Source organism: Dermacentor albipictus, chromosome 5, assembly GCF_038994185.2.
Source record: "Dermacentor albipictus isolate Rhodes 1998 colony chromosome 5, USDA_Dalb.pri_finalv2, whole genome shotgun sequence".
NCBI lineage: Eukaryota > Metazoa > Arthropoda > Arachnida > Ixodida > Ixodidae > Dermacentor > Dermacentor albipictus.
In genome coordinates, this window is record NC_091825.1 from 92515123 (window position 1) to 92532858 (window position 17736).

Below are 17736 nucleotides of genomic sequence, written 5' to 3' on the forward strand. Positions count from 1 at the left end.
CGACCTCTTAATTCGACCTCTAGCGTCAAGACCCAGGTAACCAAGAGTATTAAGGGCCAAGTACGCTCGGGACTCGGATCTCTTTCGAAGGCGCTGTAGAAGGGCTCGGCCAGCTGCCGTCTGTTTGAGGCGGCCAATTTGCATCAATAACCTTTGTGAAGCGACTAAGCTAAGAGGTCTCGATAGAGATTCATAAAGTACTGCATTGTTAGGAGCAGTCTGCGGAACGCCAAGAGCCCTTCTTAGGCCCTTTCTGTGCAGAACCTCAAGTCGTTCCAGCTGTGATATCGATGGCGAAATTAAAGGGAGCTGATACATTATTCGACTCGTCACTAGTGCATCGTGCAACCTGATCATTGAAGAAGGGTGATTTCCCCATTGCTCACTTGCAACTCTACGGATTACATTGAGACGCGAAGATATCGATGTCACAACCGAGTCCACAGCTCGTCGCCACTGTAGGCGGTAGTCGATAATGACGCCCAAAAAGCGCTTGTGTTTAAATTGTCGAAGACAAGATTGATTAAGGTCTATCTTCAGCCGCGCATACCTTCTTCCTCTACCTGGAAACATTATGAAGCCAGATTTTTCCACCGAGAGAGTCAACCCCACACCTTGAAGGTAATTTTGAACTGAAAGTAATGCCTGTCGAGCTATCAGAGCTAAACGCTTGTGTTGATATCCGGTTAACCAAAGGCAGATGTCGTCCGCGTATATCGACATATGGACATGCCTGCAATGTTTTTGCACTTCAGCGGGAAGACCAGCCATTGCAACGTTAAAGAGCGTTGGGGAAAGAACACTTCCTTGAGGTACACCTCGCGATACCACCCTTTCGGTGCTTGTGGTACTTCCTAACTGCACTTGAATTTTCCGATCACTGATAAATGAGTGAATGAAGCGCAGAAGATAACCCTGTACGCCCATGGCCTGCAAACTATTTAGTATTGAGCTCTGAAGGATGGTATCATAAGCCTTTGATACGTCTAGGAAAATAACTAGTGTTGAAAGGCCGAAAGCTCTATGATGTTCAATATGGCTTATCAAGTCCAAGACGCTGTCTTGCGCGCTTAAACCTGTTCGGAATCCAGTCATGCATGTTGGCAGAGCCCTTCTATCTTCGAGCCACCAAGATAAACGCTTACTTGCCAGCTTCTCCATAAGCTTAGCCACGCACGACGTCAGTGATACAGGACGGTACGAGGCCAAGTCTGTCATTTCTTTGCCGGGCTTCAGCACTGGGACAACGCGAGCCACTTTCCATGAAGGAGGAACGTCGCCAGTCTCCCACACTCGATTGAGATAGCTTAGAAGCATCTTTCGGTGTTCCAGAGGTAGGTTCTGCATCATCTGGTTGGTGATGCCGTCAGGACCTGGTGCACATCGACGCCGCAGGCCGCTGAGTGCTGTCTGTAGCTCTCGAAGTGTAAACGGGGCGTCCATCACAGACGTAGATGTTGCAGGTGGAGTGCAGGGAGGAATTCCTGAACTTGCACTTACAAATGCATCTGCAAATTCCTCTGCCAAGCACACGAGAGGTTTCTGCTTGCGCAGTGCAAGCGCTTCAAAAGGTCTACTAGGTCGAGAATCACCAGCAAGACTGCCAATGACTCGCCAAATCCTCGTCATCGGTGAGAAAACCGTCAAGCTAGCGCAGAAGGACGCCCACTGCGACCTACAGAGCTTGTTCGTATGGCGTCGAATGGCAGAGTTAAGCCTATTGAAGGTCGTCTTCAAGGATCTGTCATCCTTCTTCCGCATCAGTTGTCGCTCCGCCCTTCTGCGCGCGGCGCAAAGGTTCCTGAGTTTTAAATCCGGAGTCGGAAAATGAGTAGACAACTTGACCGCTGTGGTAGCAGCCATCTTACCAGAAATCATTTTGTCAATCACATCACCAGAAACACAGGCAAGTTGCTCCCTGTATTTGTCCCAATTAACAACATGGCTAATTTTAGAGTCGCGCAAATGGAAGTCGGCAGTAAACACAAAAATTGGATAGTGATCACTTCCCATGCGGTCAGGTGCAGTTGACCACTTCACGCGGACGTCAGATGAATGCAAGGTTAGGTCTATTGATGTGGCTGAGGCTGGAGGCCGGAAGAAAGTGGGACTTCCGTCATTGGCCACGCACAAGTCCAAACTATCGATAACTTCTACAAGTTTGCGTCCGCGGGAATCTGTGTTCCTGTCACCCCAGAGAGAGTGATGGGCGTTGAAGTCCCCGCAGATAATTCGGGGCGCTGGGCAACGGTCACAAAGCTGCTGCAGAAACAAGTCCATTGCTACCTTCTTCCGCGGAGACACGTATACGGATGCAATAGAAAGAGTTCGGAAGCCAAGACGTATCCTCACAGCCGCTACCTCAATACTATCGGTGCAAAGATCGGTGACGTTCAAAGCCACATGAGGAATCTCTCTTCGTATGTAAAGGGCAGCGCTTCCCGCGGAAAATGACTTTATGCTGCAATTCTTATGGGCGACATATCCAGTTAAAGATCTCCCGCTTGGTAGGCCAGCCTCCGAGAGGGCTAAAACTGGAACGCACGTATCTTTCAGAAATAATTTAAGTTCTGCTAATCGACTTATAATCCCAGCGCAGTTCCATTGCATAATAAATGGCACTTTTCGGTGATTTTTTGTTGCACGAGGTTGAAGAAGACTAGCCATATTATAAGGTGAAGGTCGCTGCGAAGGTGGTAATCATGGGCTCAAAGGAAAGAACGAGCTGTAGAAAGTTCTTCAGGGTGCCAGTCTGCATCACTTGAACATATGAACGCAGGACTTCAAACAAAACTCGCAGAAGGTCGGACAGTTCCTGATTTTTGAGCTCCTTATTTTGCTGTACGCACTTCCTCACAACTTCAACAAAGGTTGCGGACTTGGACCCACTCTTGGCCACTTCAGCTGGTGTCTTCATCTCTTTTGAGGCGAGGGAATGTCCTCCATGTTGTCGAGTCTGGCTGTGAAACTTGTCCGGCTGTCTGGCTGTCAAGTCTGGTCGCTGAGAAACTTGGACACTTTTTGCTGCAGCAGATCGAACAACCGACTCACCCACAGAGGACTTTGCCGTCTTGCTAGGCTCAGGTCGCTCTCTGACGTTGCTGGCTACCACGCTACGAACGTCCAACTCTAACGCAGGGAACTCAACTTCCGAATCTAACGCCGGGAACTCGTCACTTCCAGGTATCCGCTTCTCAGTAGGTTGTGGTTTGGGACCACTAATGAAGGACACTCGGCGGTGTAAGGCGCTTACACGGAAGGGGCAGCCACCAAAACTCGCTGGATGGTCGCCACCACAATTAGCGCAAGCAAAATCTGCCTTGCAGGCTTTGTAATCGTGGGCGCCACCGCATCGTTTGCAACGTAGATCTTTGATGCAAACTTTAGCTACATGCCCAAAGCGTTGGCACCTAAAGCATCGGGGAGGAGGTTCAACGAATTCTTTGACTGCATGCTTGGTAAAACCGAGGTCAATTTTTTCGGGGCGCTCGGTGTTAGGAGCAAACGTTATCACAACAGAGTTAGTAGGTTTCGCTGCCCATTCTTTTTCTTGAGTCTCCACCCTGCGCATGAGACGTTTCACGTGCAGAACCCCTTGCGGTTTCAAGTAGTCAAGAAGGTCGCTTTCCGAATACCACACTGGTACTCCCCTAATAACACATGTGTTAGTCATGTAGGAGTGGGGCAGCCGGGCATTAACTTTTATGTCCCCAATCTGAGAGCACCGGAGCAGAATGTCAACTTGCTCTTCCGTTGCGATATCTAAATAAAGCGCGCCTTGCGATGTGAAGCGGCTGCGAATCGGGGCAGATCCCAGCAGTACCTTAATGGCTTCAAAGAGCCTGATAGGGTTCCGCTCTCTCAAATCAACACCTTTCTCTGTTGGCAAAACTACCACTGGGATTCCGACAGTTCTTTGCTTCCGATGACTCACCACCTTGAAGCCGTCGCTGTCCACTTCCGCCATATCAGCCACTTGCTCGTCAGGGTCGACGATAGTTGTGTCGTCCCCACTGACCGATGATGACGCACTGGACTGCTTATCGTCCCTGACATCTGGCAGCTCCACACCTTGCGAGGCCATGGCCGCCTCCGCCACGCTGGCTTCCTTCGGATGGCGCTGTCCCTTTAAAGATGCCGGCGCCGGAGCAGCCGTACCCTTCCCATAGGGACAGTACCTCCTTAAAGATGCGGCCGTCTTCCAAGGATATAAATAACTCACTTAATGAATAGCAAAACCTATGCAAAAATTACAGAGCTGAGGTGACAACAGAGCGAACAGCGTCGTCTTCCTCTTCCTTTTCAACATCCTGGCTAACGTAAGTACGTTACTAAGTACGTTAGCCATCATGGTGTTACGTTAACATCCTGGCTAACGTAACACCATGATGGCTAACGTACTTAGTAAGACAATGTTTCAAGTTTACAGGGTCGTTAAAACTGCTATCCTTACTTCTTATAGCTGCCTACTGATCTGCTATCTCAATCGACGCTTCGCCTCTTGGGCGAAACTGCGATTTTCTGTTACCAAGATAGACTGGGAAATGTTTGAGCGTACATCTTTAACGTATATTGTCTATGAAAAACATTAGTGGGAAGTAACACCAAGGAGCTTACCAGGCTGGACACGTTAATTACACGGTCAGAAATTGTAACATCCACATTACTGGTAAACTTTTTATTTTTAAGGTCGAGGGAAATATATTTTCTTTTTAACAATTCATTGTAGCCTATTCGCACTGAGCTATATTGCCAGCTAATTTACTCAGTATTTGCATCTCTATTTATTTGACCTGTATTCTAAAAACTATAAATTTGCATCGTCCGTATATAAGACCATTTTTGGCTTACTTGAAAAGTTTACTATGTCACTGATATACTAAAGGAAATGTGGGACCCGAGATCGAGCCATGCGGCACACAAACATCTATAGATTTGAATGTTAATTGAATAAATAATTTAATTGTGCGCATTGCAATTACGAGGTAAAGTTACTAGCGAATAGGGATGGTGGTTTTCGTTTTGTCGGAAAGCAAGGTCATTTACGTAAGATTATCTAATGGTTTATTGAATCGAATACCTTCTTGAAACCCACGAAAAGGACAAGTGTCGATATCGGCTCGATATTCAGATTCCAATATATGAAGCGATCGTACGAAATCGATCAGGGCTTTATGGAGTCTCCTTCCGCATATCAGAAAACCCGCGCTGAAACAATACAGCTAGGTGGGTGAGTTGGTTAGGATTCATCGTACTTCTGTCAACAGAGCAAAATCCGCCCTAACATGACATACATGCTGCGAAAGTCGGAATAATTTCAGGAACTAGAAGGAATGTGCCGTACTTAAGACTTTTTTTTACGAAACTACACAAAGGCTATCCGAAAAAAAAAAGTAAATGTTGAGACATTTGTATCAAAACGCGAACTTTGCGGCCTAAGGCCATTAGGCAATTTCACCGGATAATAGCGCGTCAAATAGTAATATTGAGCAATGCACAGTAGCGTCCTCACGCCTGGATATCTGCGCAGCAGTCGTCAGTCTTTAAGACATTAAGCGATTTGAATGCCGAGCCTGCTGCGAAAGTGCCCTTTCCAAGTAGTCTAGTTCCAAGAGATTACGGAATCACTCGCTGGCACCGTGGCTCTTCCTCCTGTAATATCTCGTAATTAGCATCCTGGAAGTATTCAAGGAATTGTGGTCGAACAGGTACAATGGCTTGGTCCCCCCCTCTGAGGCCGTGTCAGTTAACTCCACGCAATGGTGTTTATGAATTCGACAGCGTTCCAAATGCCTCAATTAGTCACTCATTTTAATCTTTCTTGTTTCAATCACATCAGTGAGCCGTCATGTTTTATTTGATTAGCTCAAATGAAGTGGCAACACGTTATTGCGGAATGGCACATTTTCCAGAATAGCGCACCTGCTAAATAATTCACACGCTAAATTAGTGCTCTAGAAATATTCGAGAAGCGCCCACAGGCACGACTCGTCGACGTGTCTATGCTGCTGAGCAAACAAATGTGGCAACTCGCTCCCCGCTTTCTGAAGAAAGGGATTCCATTTTATGGCATCAATCTGTAAGCTTTTTTTTTTGCGGAAATGAACTGTGGCTAGCTGACGTAATTCGGCGTGCAGATTTCAAGGCATATCCTCAAGACCATTGATTTCGAAGTATCTTTTCCTATTTGGGTTCTTGTGGCAAAGTAAATCTTCTCAGTACTTACTAAGTATTAGGCTTTTTCCAATTCCAATGTTGTCAGTCGATGCTTAACGCGCAGCAATTACCATAAGCCTTGACATATCAGCGAGGTTTACGTGTCTTCTGCCTCCCACGGTAAGAGAGGTTGTTTTGGTACACTAGAAGGCCAAGTTACTCCATTATTTTTGAACGTTCTTCCCATCTATGCACTCCTCCTCGACTCAAGAAAACAGATGGCAATGCCGCCTCTTTACAAAATTGGTCACTGCTTTTCAGTAACACTCTGCATCAATTTTTGAAAAGCGTCGCGTCTTTTTCAGTTGAGGCCGGCGCTGTATTCAATTCGATTGAATAGAGGAACAACTTCGAGTCTGGGATCGTTTAAGAATACCGGAATTACTTACACAGGTCAAGGTTCTTTTTGTGTCCTGTTAAATTAAGTTAGTTAATGCCATTCGAAAAAACCAATCGACCGAAAGACTTTCAATCGTACTCAGGACTACTCCATGTTTACTGGCACGCTACGTGAAAACTTGGACCCACACGGCAGCCACTCAGATGAAGTCCTCTGGAGAGTTCTTAGGAGCGTGCACCTAAGTGACTTCGTCGAAACGACCCCTGAGGGGCTGTCATTCTCCGTGTCTCAAAAGGGAGAAAACCTGAGGTGAGTAAGCGTTTGTTAGTCACCGGCGTTTTGGCCGATAGTCAGAGCAGGGCAGGGACTCTTCGCTCAAGTAACTTTCCCCGAGCAAAGCACTGGAGAGATTGACCCACTAGAAAGCACTGGGGGGGATAGCCCGCTATAACGTTCTTCTTCTTGGCTACAGAATGTACGGTCACCTGTAGAGGAATCCTGTCGCAGAGGCTGGGGATTTGTCTAGCTACTAAAGTACTTAAAAACTGATAATCCTTTCCCTAATGAGTAAAAATAATAAAGGGCAACAACATTTCACAAATTTTTCTTAACCATGTAAGAAAATGGGTGAGACAGACCACGAAAAAAACATTACAATGCAAAAAAATCTTCATTTTTATCATTACCATCACCAGCCTACTAACATTTGCCTCATTGTTTTGGAGTGATAATATATGCATGGCTCTTAAAGATATGGAGGTATCCACATGAAAGTCAAACAATTAGGTTACTGATATTTGATGAAGTGGTAATGTTGTGGTGTTTTTTCACGGTGAATTGTAGTGCCGGTCAGCGACAACTGGTGGCGCTCGCGGGCGCCCTCCTGCGAGACACAAGAATTCTGGTGCTGGACGAAGCAACTTCCCAGATGGACTCCGACACGGAGCGCAAGGTGCAGACGACTTTGAGGGAGAGCTTCGCGCACTGCACCGTTATCACGATAGCGCACCGCATCGACACCATACTAGACTACGACAGGTGAGCCAAGACGTGAACAACGTCATCACCGTTGAACACACTTCATATTAACCAACAAGGAGGACAAGTAGAGATATCATTCGAGTGATGATTCCGAGGTGGTGGACTGATTTGGCGGTCATAGTGATGGAATGCAGGTCTTCACGGGGTACAGTGAAACAACCCTCGTTTAAAAACATTTCTGTATATTGCAACCTGAGGTTTTCTAGACGACTCAGAAACTCTTCAATATCCGTCTCTCATAGCTCCTATGTCCTATGTAGCTTGTCAGTTCATTAGCGCGTTAATCGGTTACTAAAGTACAGCTACATTAGATCAAGCAATTTATCCAGCCTGTTCCTGAGAATCCAGGACTTGCACAGGCTCTGTTCACCCTCAAGTTGGAGTTTTCATCAGCAACAATCTTTGTGGCTCTCCTACAATATCAGCATGCTGCATCATGTTGGTGAATAAGGTATTTTGCAGGGAAACGCACAACTCCTATGTGGTATTAGAGCATGTTAGATCGCGGCCACGTTGGAAGAATGTCAGGCTCCAATGCCCCAGCGCTTGAATTCTCGCGCCTTGCATGTTTTTCGCACGGTGCGTCATGCGCTCTCGCATGAGCATGGCACTCGTAAGCCCCGAGTGAGCCTGCTCTTGGCATGATTGATTTGGCTCTAGTGATCCATTTCGGCAGTTCATGGCTAGGATTTAGGGCGTCCCACAGGGGATCGCTTGCTTACGCCTAAAACATGGTAGCTTACCTGCGCTGTACCGGGGTATCGCACTAAGCTGACCAAGGGAACCCGTGCAATCGTCCGCCACTATCGTCGAGAGCTGCTTGAAGGCGAAAAGATAAGGCCGGTAGGTTGAAAAAACGAACAGGTTTATCTTACATATTTACAACTCACAACTGACTCAACTGGTATGGAAGAACACTCCATGTCGGAACACTTTACTTGCCTGAGCAAAGTAGTCTGAGCACGCTTTAAACTGCACCAAGAACCTGCCTTTAAGCCAACGTTTTCCCTACGTCCTAGGCGAGGGAATTCGGTTACTCTGTCCTAGCCAATCAGAAGGGTCGAGGTGTTCACAGCACTCTGCCCATATTGTCGCACCAACTTGCTGGACACTGTATATGAAGTTGTGCAATCGCCTCCGCATTCGATGCAACCAAGAGGCTGTTAGGGATCTGAAGTCGATGCTGTTACCACGAGAGTCATCAACGTTGGTATTTTGCATCAATTGGTGGGCTCTCCATGATAGTCAGCTTGTGGCGATATTAGAAACCTGGCATTGACGGTCGTTACGTGCTTCCACAGAACACAGTGGTTGCTGTCATCTCAAAGTGAGATTCTTTGTTGGCCTGTCAATAGTTAGCGCCGGGCATCGCCGTTGTCTACGTGGGCGCTGGTGAAAGGGCCGCTTCGTGACAAGTACACAAAACATTCCGATTGCTGTTGTGAGACGTGACACTGCTCAGCATGAGCATTTTCTGGTTTCTGAGTCATTGCTCCTGATTATTGTGGGCTCGGCAGCCCTAAACATGCGTTGGCGTCCGGAACCAACGTTGCATTCCGGAGACAGCGGGTTCCCATGGCAGTTCGACATGGGCCGACGGCACTAGCAAGACATATACACGCTGTCGCTACTATCATGCAAAAAGATTTAAAAATGTGTGAATGCCACTTACGTGGACAGAAACAAAGTGATGTAGCAAAACAGAAAAAAAGACAGAAAAAATTTGCCAAACTGCCACACGACTGGCCGTTTGATGCACTAAATGTGTCTTTGCAGGTTCCTTTCAAGCTCGGCAGAACATTTTTACGCATCACACACTGTGCAACAGAAAGCTGTATCGCAAGTTTTTCATGTTGCTCTTCAATTTTCTCATTTACAGTTCTCATCTAATCACTTAGAAGTTGATTACTTCAGACTAATTATGAAATTAGGCGTAATGCAAAACATGATCTCAGTATCCACAAGCGTGGGCAAACAACATATCTGTCTAGCTGCGTGGCATTTGTATATTTCACAGTGTAACCTGTTATGGGCTCATTCCAAGAGCTATTTCTGGTGGCAATGGTGTCCGCCGCCGGTGTCCGGTCCCCGAAAAAGCTATAGCCGGGAATGAGAAAAAAATAACAAGTTCTCTCTAGGATCGAACCCGGGCCCACTGTGTGGGAATCAGCTGTCTTCCACTGAGTCATTTGTGGTTAGTGACATGTGTTAATAGCATCGCGAAACAGAAATTTCTCGACAAAGGTGAGTTGTTGGTGAAGGGTCTCAAGTGCCTTGTCATAGACCAGGAATGCAAGAATATCAAGATGAAGCTTCTTTGGCTTCCCCACACCTGGAACAGAGACGCATTGTTGAAGTGCTACAGCCATATGGCGCAGTGCAGTCTAGCGCGAGAGAAGTGTGGCGGTGTGACGGCATGGAGGGCTCGCCAATGACTAATCGAGATGTGGTGTTTACATTGAAGGATGGAGTTTCTGCCATTAATCTGCCTCATCTATTAGCATATACGGGCACCAGTGCCTCATCTTGGTTCCTGGCCGACCCCTACTGTGCCTCCGGTGCAGCAGAGTCTAGCATATCCGGTGACAATGTAGAACACCGCGCTTCAGTAATTGTCACCGCTACGGTCACCCTGCAGATGCATGCATCGGAACCTACGCTGACATGCCACGTGGAAATATACCAAATGCGGATGAGACCATCACTGATCATCCAATCAGCGTCAGCAAAGTTGCGGATGCAACCGGTGAAACAACGGCTGAAGCTCATCGACAAGAGGAGATTAACCCTTCGTCGGCTGGCAACAGCCTTAGTCCGAAGCCTGCTACGAAGCGTGCTCTTAGTAAGGGTGAGACTAAGTTGCTCGACAATGAGTCAACTATGTCATGGGCTGATTTGCCACCAGTTCATGATCGCCCACCATCAATAAAATCTGGATCGATGTGATAAGCGGCTAAAAAGCGTCCATCGGCATCTGACAACCTATCGCCCTCGGGCAAAGATGCCCGGGTTCCTAAAGTGTCAAAGTTGAGAAAACCACTCCGGGGAAGCCCAACTCCTGCAGATGTATCTTGTGTTAAATTGCAACAAAACGTCGTCAGTGCATGACCTAATCAAGAAGGGATAGGTGCACCTCTGGAGCAGCGCTTAACTGCTGCACCAAGATAGGTAATCATGGCGGGCGCTCTTCCCTTCAATTCTGGTACTTTAAATGTCCGTGGCTTACGCAGTAAGTGACGGCAAGTACAGCTTCTTTTGTTACGCAACAGAAAATTCGATATTGCTGCTATCGAAGAAATAAAGATTGAATCCGACGAAAACACAGAAGTAGCTCTATCTCCATTCCTAGATGACTATAATGTTTGTGTAAGCCACGCAGTAGGCGTTTCCGCAGGTTGTATGTTATTTGTTAAAAACATTTACATTGTTATTTGCAACAGTTGTTACATATAGGAAAAAGCGCTTAATATGGTGCGATATTCATATCAGTGGTATGAGCTTTAGATTTGTGCGTGTTTATGCCCCAAACAAGTTACGTAAACGAGAATATTTCTGATCCCTAGAACGGCCGATTTCTGTACTGATACATTGGTCTTCTTTTGTAGAAGAAGAAGACCAATGTATCAGTGCAGAAATTAACCGTTCTAGGGATCAGAAATATTCTCGGAGAAATATTCTTTGGAGACTAACTGTGTATGTAACGCCCGAGATCGCACGTCATTGAAGCTTAGACGTGATCGAAGTAGTGATGCGTTACAACGCCTGATATTTGATTATCGGCATGTGGACATTGCGGAAAATGAAAAGGCGGGATGTCGCCACACGCATTTCCAAGGCTCCTCGCATGCAAGGCTTGATCGGATTTACGTTTCACTTAGCGCACTATCTCTTATTTATGGTTACACTGTGCACCCAGTATTCTTTAGTGACCGTTGCCTAGCCTGAGCATCGTTTGGCAGCCGTTGGTACCAAAGTCGGCGTAAGTGCTGGAGTTTGTGGAATTTTAATAACCAATTATTTTCACCTGAGTGCTTCATAAAGCGTGTTACTGAGCTCATAGCTCACGTGTCATGCCGCAAGGACTTGGCCTGTCTGCTGTGTGGGAATTATTCAAATAGGAAGTGATAATTATAGCTATCGAAGAATCATCAATATTGGCCTTTGAAAAATAGAATAATTACAAAGCATTGTATAGATTTCTGAGTGAATCGCATGAGCGTGAATGTCTACATCCGGGATCAATATAGCGATCATATTTATAATGCCAAGGCGCAGTTACAAACCTTGTACACAGAGAAATACAGAGGTACACTAGTTCATGTGGGAGAGCAGCGTTTTCTCTAAGAACATCCTTGCAGCAGGTCTCTAGGCGATGAGCGCTCACACGCGCAGTACAAACATATACTACATATAGAGTATGGTAGAATCATTGTTAATGAGCCGACTATAAATAAAGCGTTTTACAAACATTATCAAAAATCCTTACGAGGGCTTAAGCGATGGGATACAGATGCTTCGAGAAAGTTTTGTATCGTTGCTGCCTCAGTTAAATCAGGATGATTATGACTATACAAATAAAAACATTAATATTAATGAGGTAAGTTCATGCATAGATCCGTTAGCGAAAGGCAAGACGCGCGACACGGATGGCCTTAGTGCCGAATTTTATCAGTTTTCGTTCCCTATTACCAACATTATTACTTCATCTGTATCGTGAGGCCTTGGAAGTAGGGTACCTAATTGCCACAATGTACAAAGAGCACATTGTCATCATAGCCAAAAGTGATGAGGAGACTAAATTGCAAAAAGTATACGGATATCGGCCTATCTCCTTATGCAATGTGGATTATAAAATGTTGCCAAAGCTTATTAGCTAACCGTTTGCAAGTCGTGATAAGATCTGTAGTCGGTGATCATCAAATATGTGGCATCAGGGGCCGGTCTCTTCAGACCAATATTCATGTTGCGAGATCGCAGCTAAAGTGTGTAGCTGAGGGGATGGGCAAGTAGCAATGGTACAGCTAGATCTGGCTAAAGCATTCGACAGGCTGAAACACTCGTTCCTATTTACTGTACTAGGGCACACAAATATAGGATTCTTGCTCGTTAGAGGTGTCAGGATATGTTATGCTAATGACTCAACGAGGCTAACAAGGCTAAGTAGGTGTCTACTTCGACGCAGAGCTATGCTTGTCTTCAGTTGCTAAATATGTTAAACAAAGATCCCTTCGCGCTGTTACACTGCTTGTCGTACAAGGCATGACTTCCGCTAAGCTGTTGTCTTTCTGAAATTGTACTCTATTGTGTGTCTCCTTATAAAAGAATATGCCTGTGTAGTTTGGGGAGAACGTGCAAGTAAAGCGATACCTATTTTCGAGCACTGTTTTTGCCTTTCTGGTGAGAATACTGCAGCTCTCTAATATACCTAAACTCACACCCATAAAATCAGGACGCATTAAACTCGATCTTCTGTTCCACTACAAGGTGGTTCATGGCAATGTACATTGTGCAAAGTTTTTTGGATCGTGTGCAACCTTCCGTGCTTTAAAAGTGCACCAGGCATCATCCCGCGTTTTCTTCACAGCTTTATTACATTAAATTTTTTTATAAAAAAAAGAACGAATGGTGTTATATGTGTTCTGCCTGTATTGAGTATTTCAGAATCCATTCTTTGTGTTGTGTATATCTGTAAATAACCATCCTGTATGATTAGCTCCCTTTTAGGCCCACTTGCTTAATTCCTGTTTCCTTATCTAACATCGTTTTGACTACCACATTTCTTTGTCTACATATATTTTGTCTTGTGTATAATTACTATTTACCTGACCCATCACGGTGGCTTCGTAGCTGTTCCTGGGCACTATAGCAGACATTTGATTATTCAAACTTATGTAACAGCGCGAAACATAAGGAAGGGACAACAATCAATCAGTGGTGTTTATTTAACGGGCCCAGGAACAACTCGAAGGTCTGAGTGCTAGCGCGCGCATACATAAAAAGATATGCGTGGGCAATAACAAACTAATCAGATCATCAATCAAATCAAAGGTGTTTATTAAAGTGCCCAGGAACGACCTCCAGGGTTTTGGTGCTGGCGCACTCAGCTAAAGAATGCACAGCAAAAAGAGTGCAAGCCCACACGCACATACAGACATACACACACGCGCAGACACACAAAAGAATAATAATTTCGCGAATACAGATTCTAACATGAAATGTGTACACGAAGAGAATACTAAGCAAAAGTGGGGAAACAAAAAAGGAATACAGAATAACGCAGCACACAAGAGCTATTAAAGGTATTGTTCAGTAATAGAAATTACTCTGCAACTCCTTTCAAGAAAATATTAAATTTAGGCATCAAGATGTCGACGCACTCTGAATCGGCGTTATATGTCGCCTCCACTCTACGTAGAGGGTTGCAAAGATCTGAAGGCTCAAAGGCGCGCTGTTTCCTTGTGTTTTTCTGCGGGATGTAAAAGCGCATATTAGAAAGCAATTGGGAGCAGCAGATGTTTCCATGTAATAATTTGTGGAGAAAGACAACATCCGATTTGTTGCGTCTACAGGTGAGGGTAGGTAATGCGAGAGGCTTTACTCATGAACTGGAAGGCGTACGCTCTTATAGAAAGTGTAAAATGGCCCAGGTTGTTTGAAGTCTATTATTATTATTATTATTATTATTATTATTATTATTATTATTATTATTATTATTATTATTATTATTATTATTGTTGTTGTTGTTGTTGTTGTTGTTGTTGTTAAAGGAGAAAAGTATGCAGCTTCTTTTTCGGACTCTGCAGTAGCCCCTAGAAGTGGGGTCCCAACTGATATATTGCATTCTTGGAAAATAGCACCTTCAACCGACTGCCGGACCTTCAAAGTAAATCCTCAAACGGTCGTAAACGTGGGGAGTGTTTTCGCCTGCTCGACTCTAGCGGAGTAAAGTTCCAAACAGTCGCGGAATATCTTGCTGCCAATTTGTTTTTACGAGGAAACTAGCGGCATACCTCAAGGACCCGTATTAGGACCAGTCCTTTTAAAAATTTTTAATAATGACGTTCTTCCCTCTATTCGGAATTATAGAATCCCTCTATATGCCGATACCATCAAAATTTTAAAGAAAATTCATATTGCAGCAGTATGTCGCATCCTGACGTCATGCCTCCTTTAGTTTTCTGAATGGTGCAAAAATAGTAACCTCACTTTAAATGCTACTAAGATTAAAGCCATGACTTTCACAGGCAGGACACGAAGCATTTATTTTTCTTATTTCGTAGATTCTGAACCATTGTGTAAGATAAATTCTAAACTGTGAGAACTGTGAGATAATTCTGAACTGTGAGATAAATGCTGTAAGTGCACGTTTTGACATGACCTTACTCATTTCTGCTCACACTAAACATGTTGCAATGCGGGGTTTGCGCTCCATTGGTTCTATATGCAGACTATCGAAGGAATTTTATTATCCTACACCATTCCGCAAACGGTAAAAAACAATCAGTTTTTTCTACTCAAATACGCGTCAGTCGTCAATAATGCCATTTCTAAATCAATTATAGATCGGCTCAGGAAGTCATTTCTCAGCCAATGGCATCCCCGCTTTTCTAACACAGACACTGTACATTGTTCTAGCACTGGTAGATTGTTGTCATTGCCCTTACTTTGTTGCCGACGCAGTCGCGCTGACTCTCTGTTTCTTTTCAAAGTCCTGCACGCCATCCTTACTGGCCCGGAACTCTTCAGTTTTAGCATGTTTCGTATGTTGCGCGAGATCACCAGAGAACATAGACCTTTCCAGGTTCTTGCCTGTCATCACCAACACTCAACCGTCCGCAGAATACTGAGTCATAAAACGCTTATTTTCATGATCTTGATATATTTGATAATTGGCTGTCATTGTACTTTTCCAAGCTTTGCGTTGTTGTGCCATAGTTTCGCATATTGCTGAACAGCTTTTCTCCACCTTTTATGTTTTCATTCACCTTGCGCCTTGCTGTATGCACATGCTTCTCTTCAAAATAGCTTTTTCATTGATAGTTCTTTTCGCTCATGTCACCCTGCAAATTTTTGTCTGTGTGTGTGTGGGTGCGCCAGCACTTAGACCGTAAGGCTGTTTCTGGGCACGGTAAATAAGTGATTGATTTATGAATTATTATTAATAATATTATTATTGTTATTGTTGTTTTAAAAGCATCGTTATTCTTGTATCGCAGAGTCGTCGTCATGGGTGAGGGTCGAGTGCTGGAGTTCGGCGGTGTACGAGATCTGCTGACCAACCGATGTTCCGTGTTTCGCAGCATTGCTATCAGCGCTGGAATTGACGTCGAGAAAAGAATACCGAGCATGAAATCAAAATAAAGGTACTCCAAACGTCATATTCTTTTACGTAGCCATGCTGAAACTACCACATATACTGAACGGTATAGAAGGAAAAAGACACACCCTCTATGCAGATGACATCACCATCTGGACAAAGGTGAATCCCCAGGAGCTTAACAGGATGCACTTTAAGAAGCCGTGGATCGTATAGAAAACTATCTCAAGGGTTGTCAGTTCGCGTGCGCACCGGAAAAATCGGGGCTTCTCATACTAAAAGCGAGAACCAGGGGAAGACCGCCAGAAAGGTGAAATAGGAGAACCAGAACTCTGTCCTAACGGAGTGCAAATCGATGAAGCAGAATCACTCAAAATCTTAGGCCCACGTCTGCACAAGGACAGACCGGGCGCCACCACCCTACCCAAACCGCAAGAAATCCTCACGCAAAACGCACAATTGGCACGACGGGTAGCAAACAGAAGATAAGGCTTGAAAGAACTAGATGCAGTAAGAATTATTCAAGCCCTCATCTCACCATCAGCAAAATGACCTAAGGCACCCCTTACATAGACCTGAACAAAAACTAGACACCGTCATCCGGAAGGCCTTCAAGATTGCCAATGGGATCTCCGAACGCAACTCCAAACAACGACTACTCCGCTCAGGTGTCGACAACAGCTGGGAGGAGCTGGCGGAAGCAAACAAAGTTAACCAACTCGAATGTCTCACTTACTGAAATAGTAAAGGCAACACTCACAAGATTAGGATATGCTAAAGTTATGCAACTGCTCAACGAGAAAAGGATAATCCCAGAGACAATTCGACAGTGCATCTCCGTAGCCCCCGTTCCAAGAAATGCGCATCCAACCCACCATGAAGGTAAAAGAAAAGCCAGAATAGAGACTCTCCGAAAAACCTATGGACGACATCCGGACACACGATACACCGATGCAGCGATATACCGATACAGGAACTCCGGCCCACGCGATCAATGCCGTCGACAGACAGAGTAAAGAGGGAACAGCAGCTGGCATTTTAACAAGAGAAACGGATACGGTAGAAGAAAGAGGAATAGCCATGGCCTTGTCAACCTGTGAGGAGGAAACAGGAAGGTGATAGACACCTAGCCTGCTTGAGTTTTTTAAATATGGTAATCATGCGTTTCATTTTTTTGTTTCATTATATGGATCATTCCATGCCAACTGTCTGAACCATGGCTGTCGAGAAAAATCATTTCCCTGAATACATCACAAAAAAGCTACACATATATAGGCATTACATCCACAGTATTTTCCCAAAATATTTTGAGCAGAAAAAATGTGGGTACGTGATGACCATTTTAATTGCATTAATTGGCGGAGTACTAGGTGCAAAAAACAAGTTCTTCAAAAACCGGCTGCTTTTGCCATTCTTTCAAAATTAGCGTCCTTGCTTTTTCTGAACATTGTTCGTTCATTATAAAACAGTTTCACAAGATAACTTAATTTTTAACTAGTTAGCACCGAAGATTAGTGCAAAAATTATAGCGTTGTTGGGAAATTTTTCACAAAACACAGGCCGCGAAGAAAACCTAAAATTACATTCGCAGAACTTCCCCTAAAACATAGTATCTACTGAAATTTTATTTTCGCCGATATGCGGCGCATAGGATCTTGAATATATTCCTGAATGTGACAAAAACGCTATTTTGGCTTATTTTAGACGTTAATAACACGCTAAGGGCGTCCATGAAAAAAAATAGGCCCAAAAGCGCATATGATGGAGCAGCGTAACAACGTTCAATACGTAAATTTTAATCAGAGTAATTTGCGTTTTCATC

The 17736-nt window shown here is 44.7% G+C and overlaps 1 protein-coding gene across 5 annotated transcripts in view; it reads left to right on the forward strand.

Annotated features, from left to right (window-relative positions):
* The window catches only part of LOC135897060 (multidrug resistance protein mrp-7-like), a 139331-nt gene extending 122210 nt beyond the window's left edge, over positions 1-17121 (forward strand). For all 5 annotated transcript variants that reach the window (XM_070538591.1, XM_070538592.1, XM_070538590.1 and 2 more), the window contains 4 exons: positions 6699-6865; positions 7400-7594; positions 15814-15960; positions 16054-17121. In XM_070538591.1, the coding sequence (XP_070394692.1) occupies positions 6699-6865; positions 7400-7594; positions 15814-15958 (507 nt within the window). In that variant the 3' untranslated portion in view covers positions 15959-15960; positions 16054-17121. The remainder of the gene's footprint in view (positions 1-6698; positions 6866-7399; positions 7595-15813; positions 15961-16053) is intronic.
* The last annotated feature ends 615 nt before the right edge of the window (positions 17122-17736 follow it).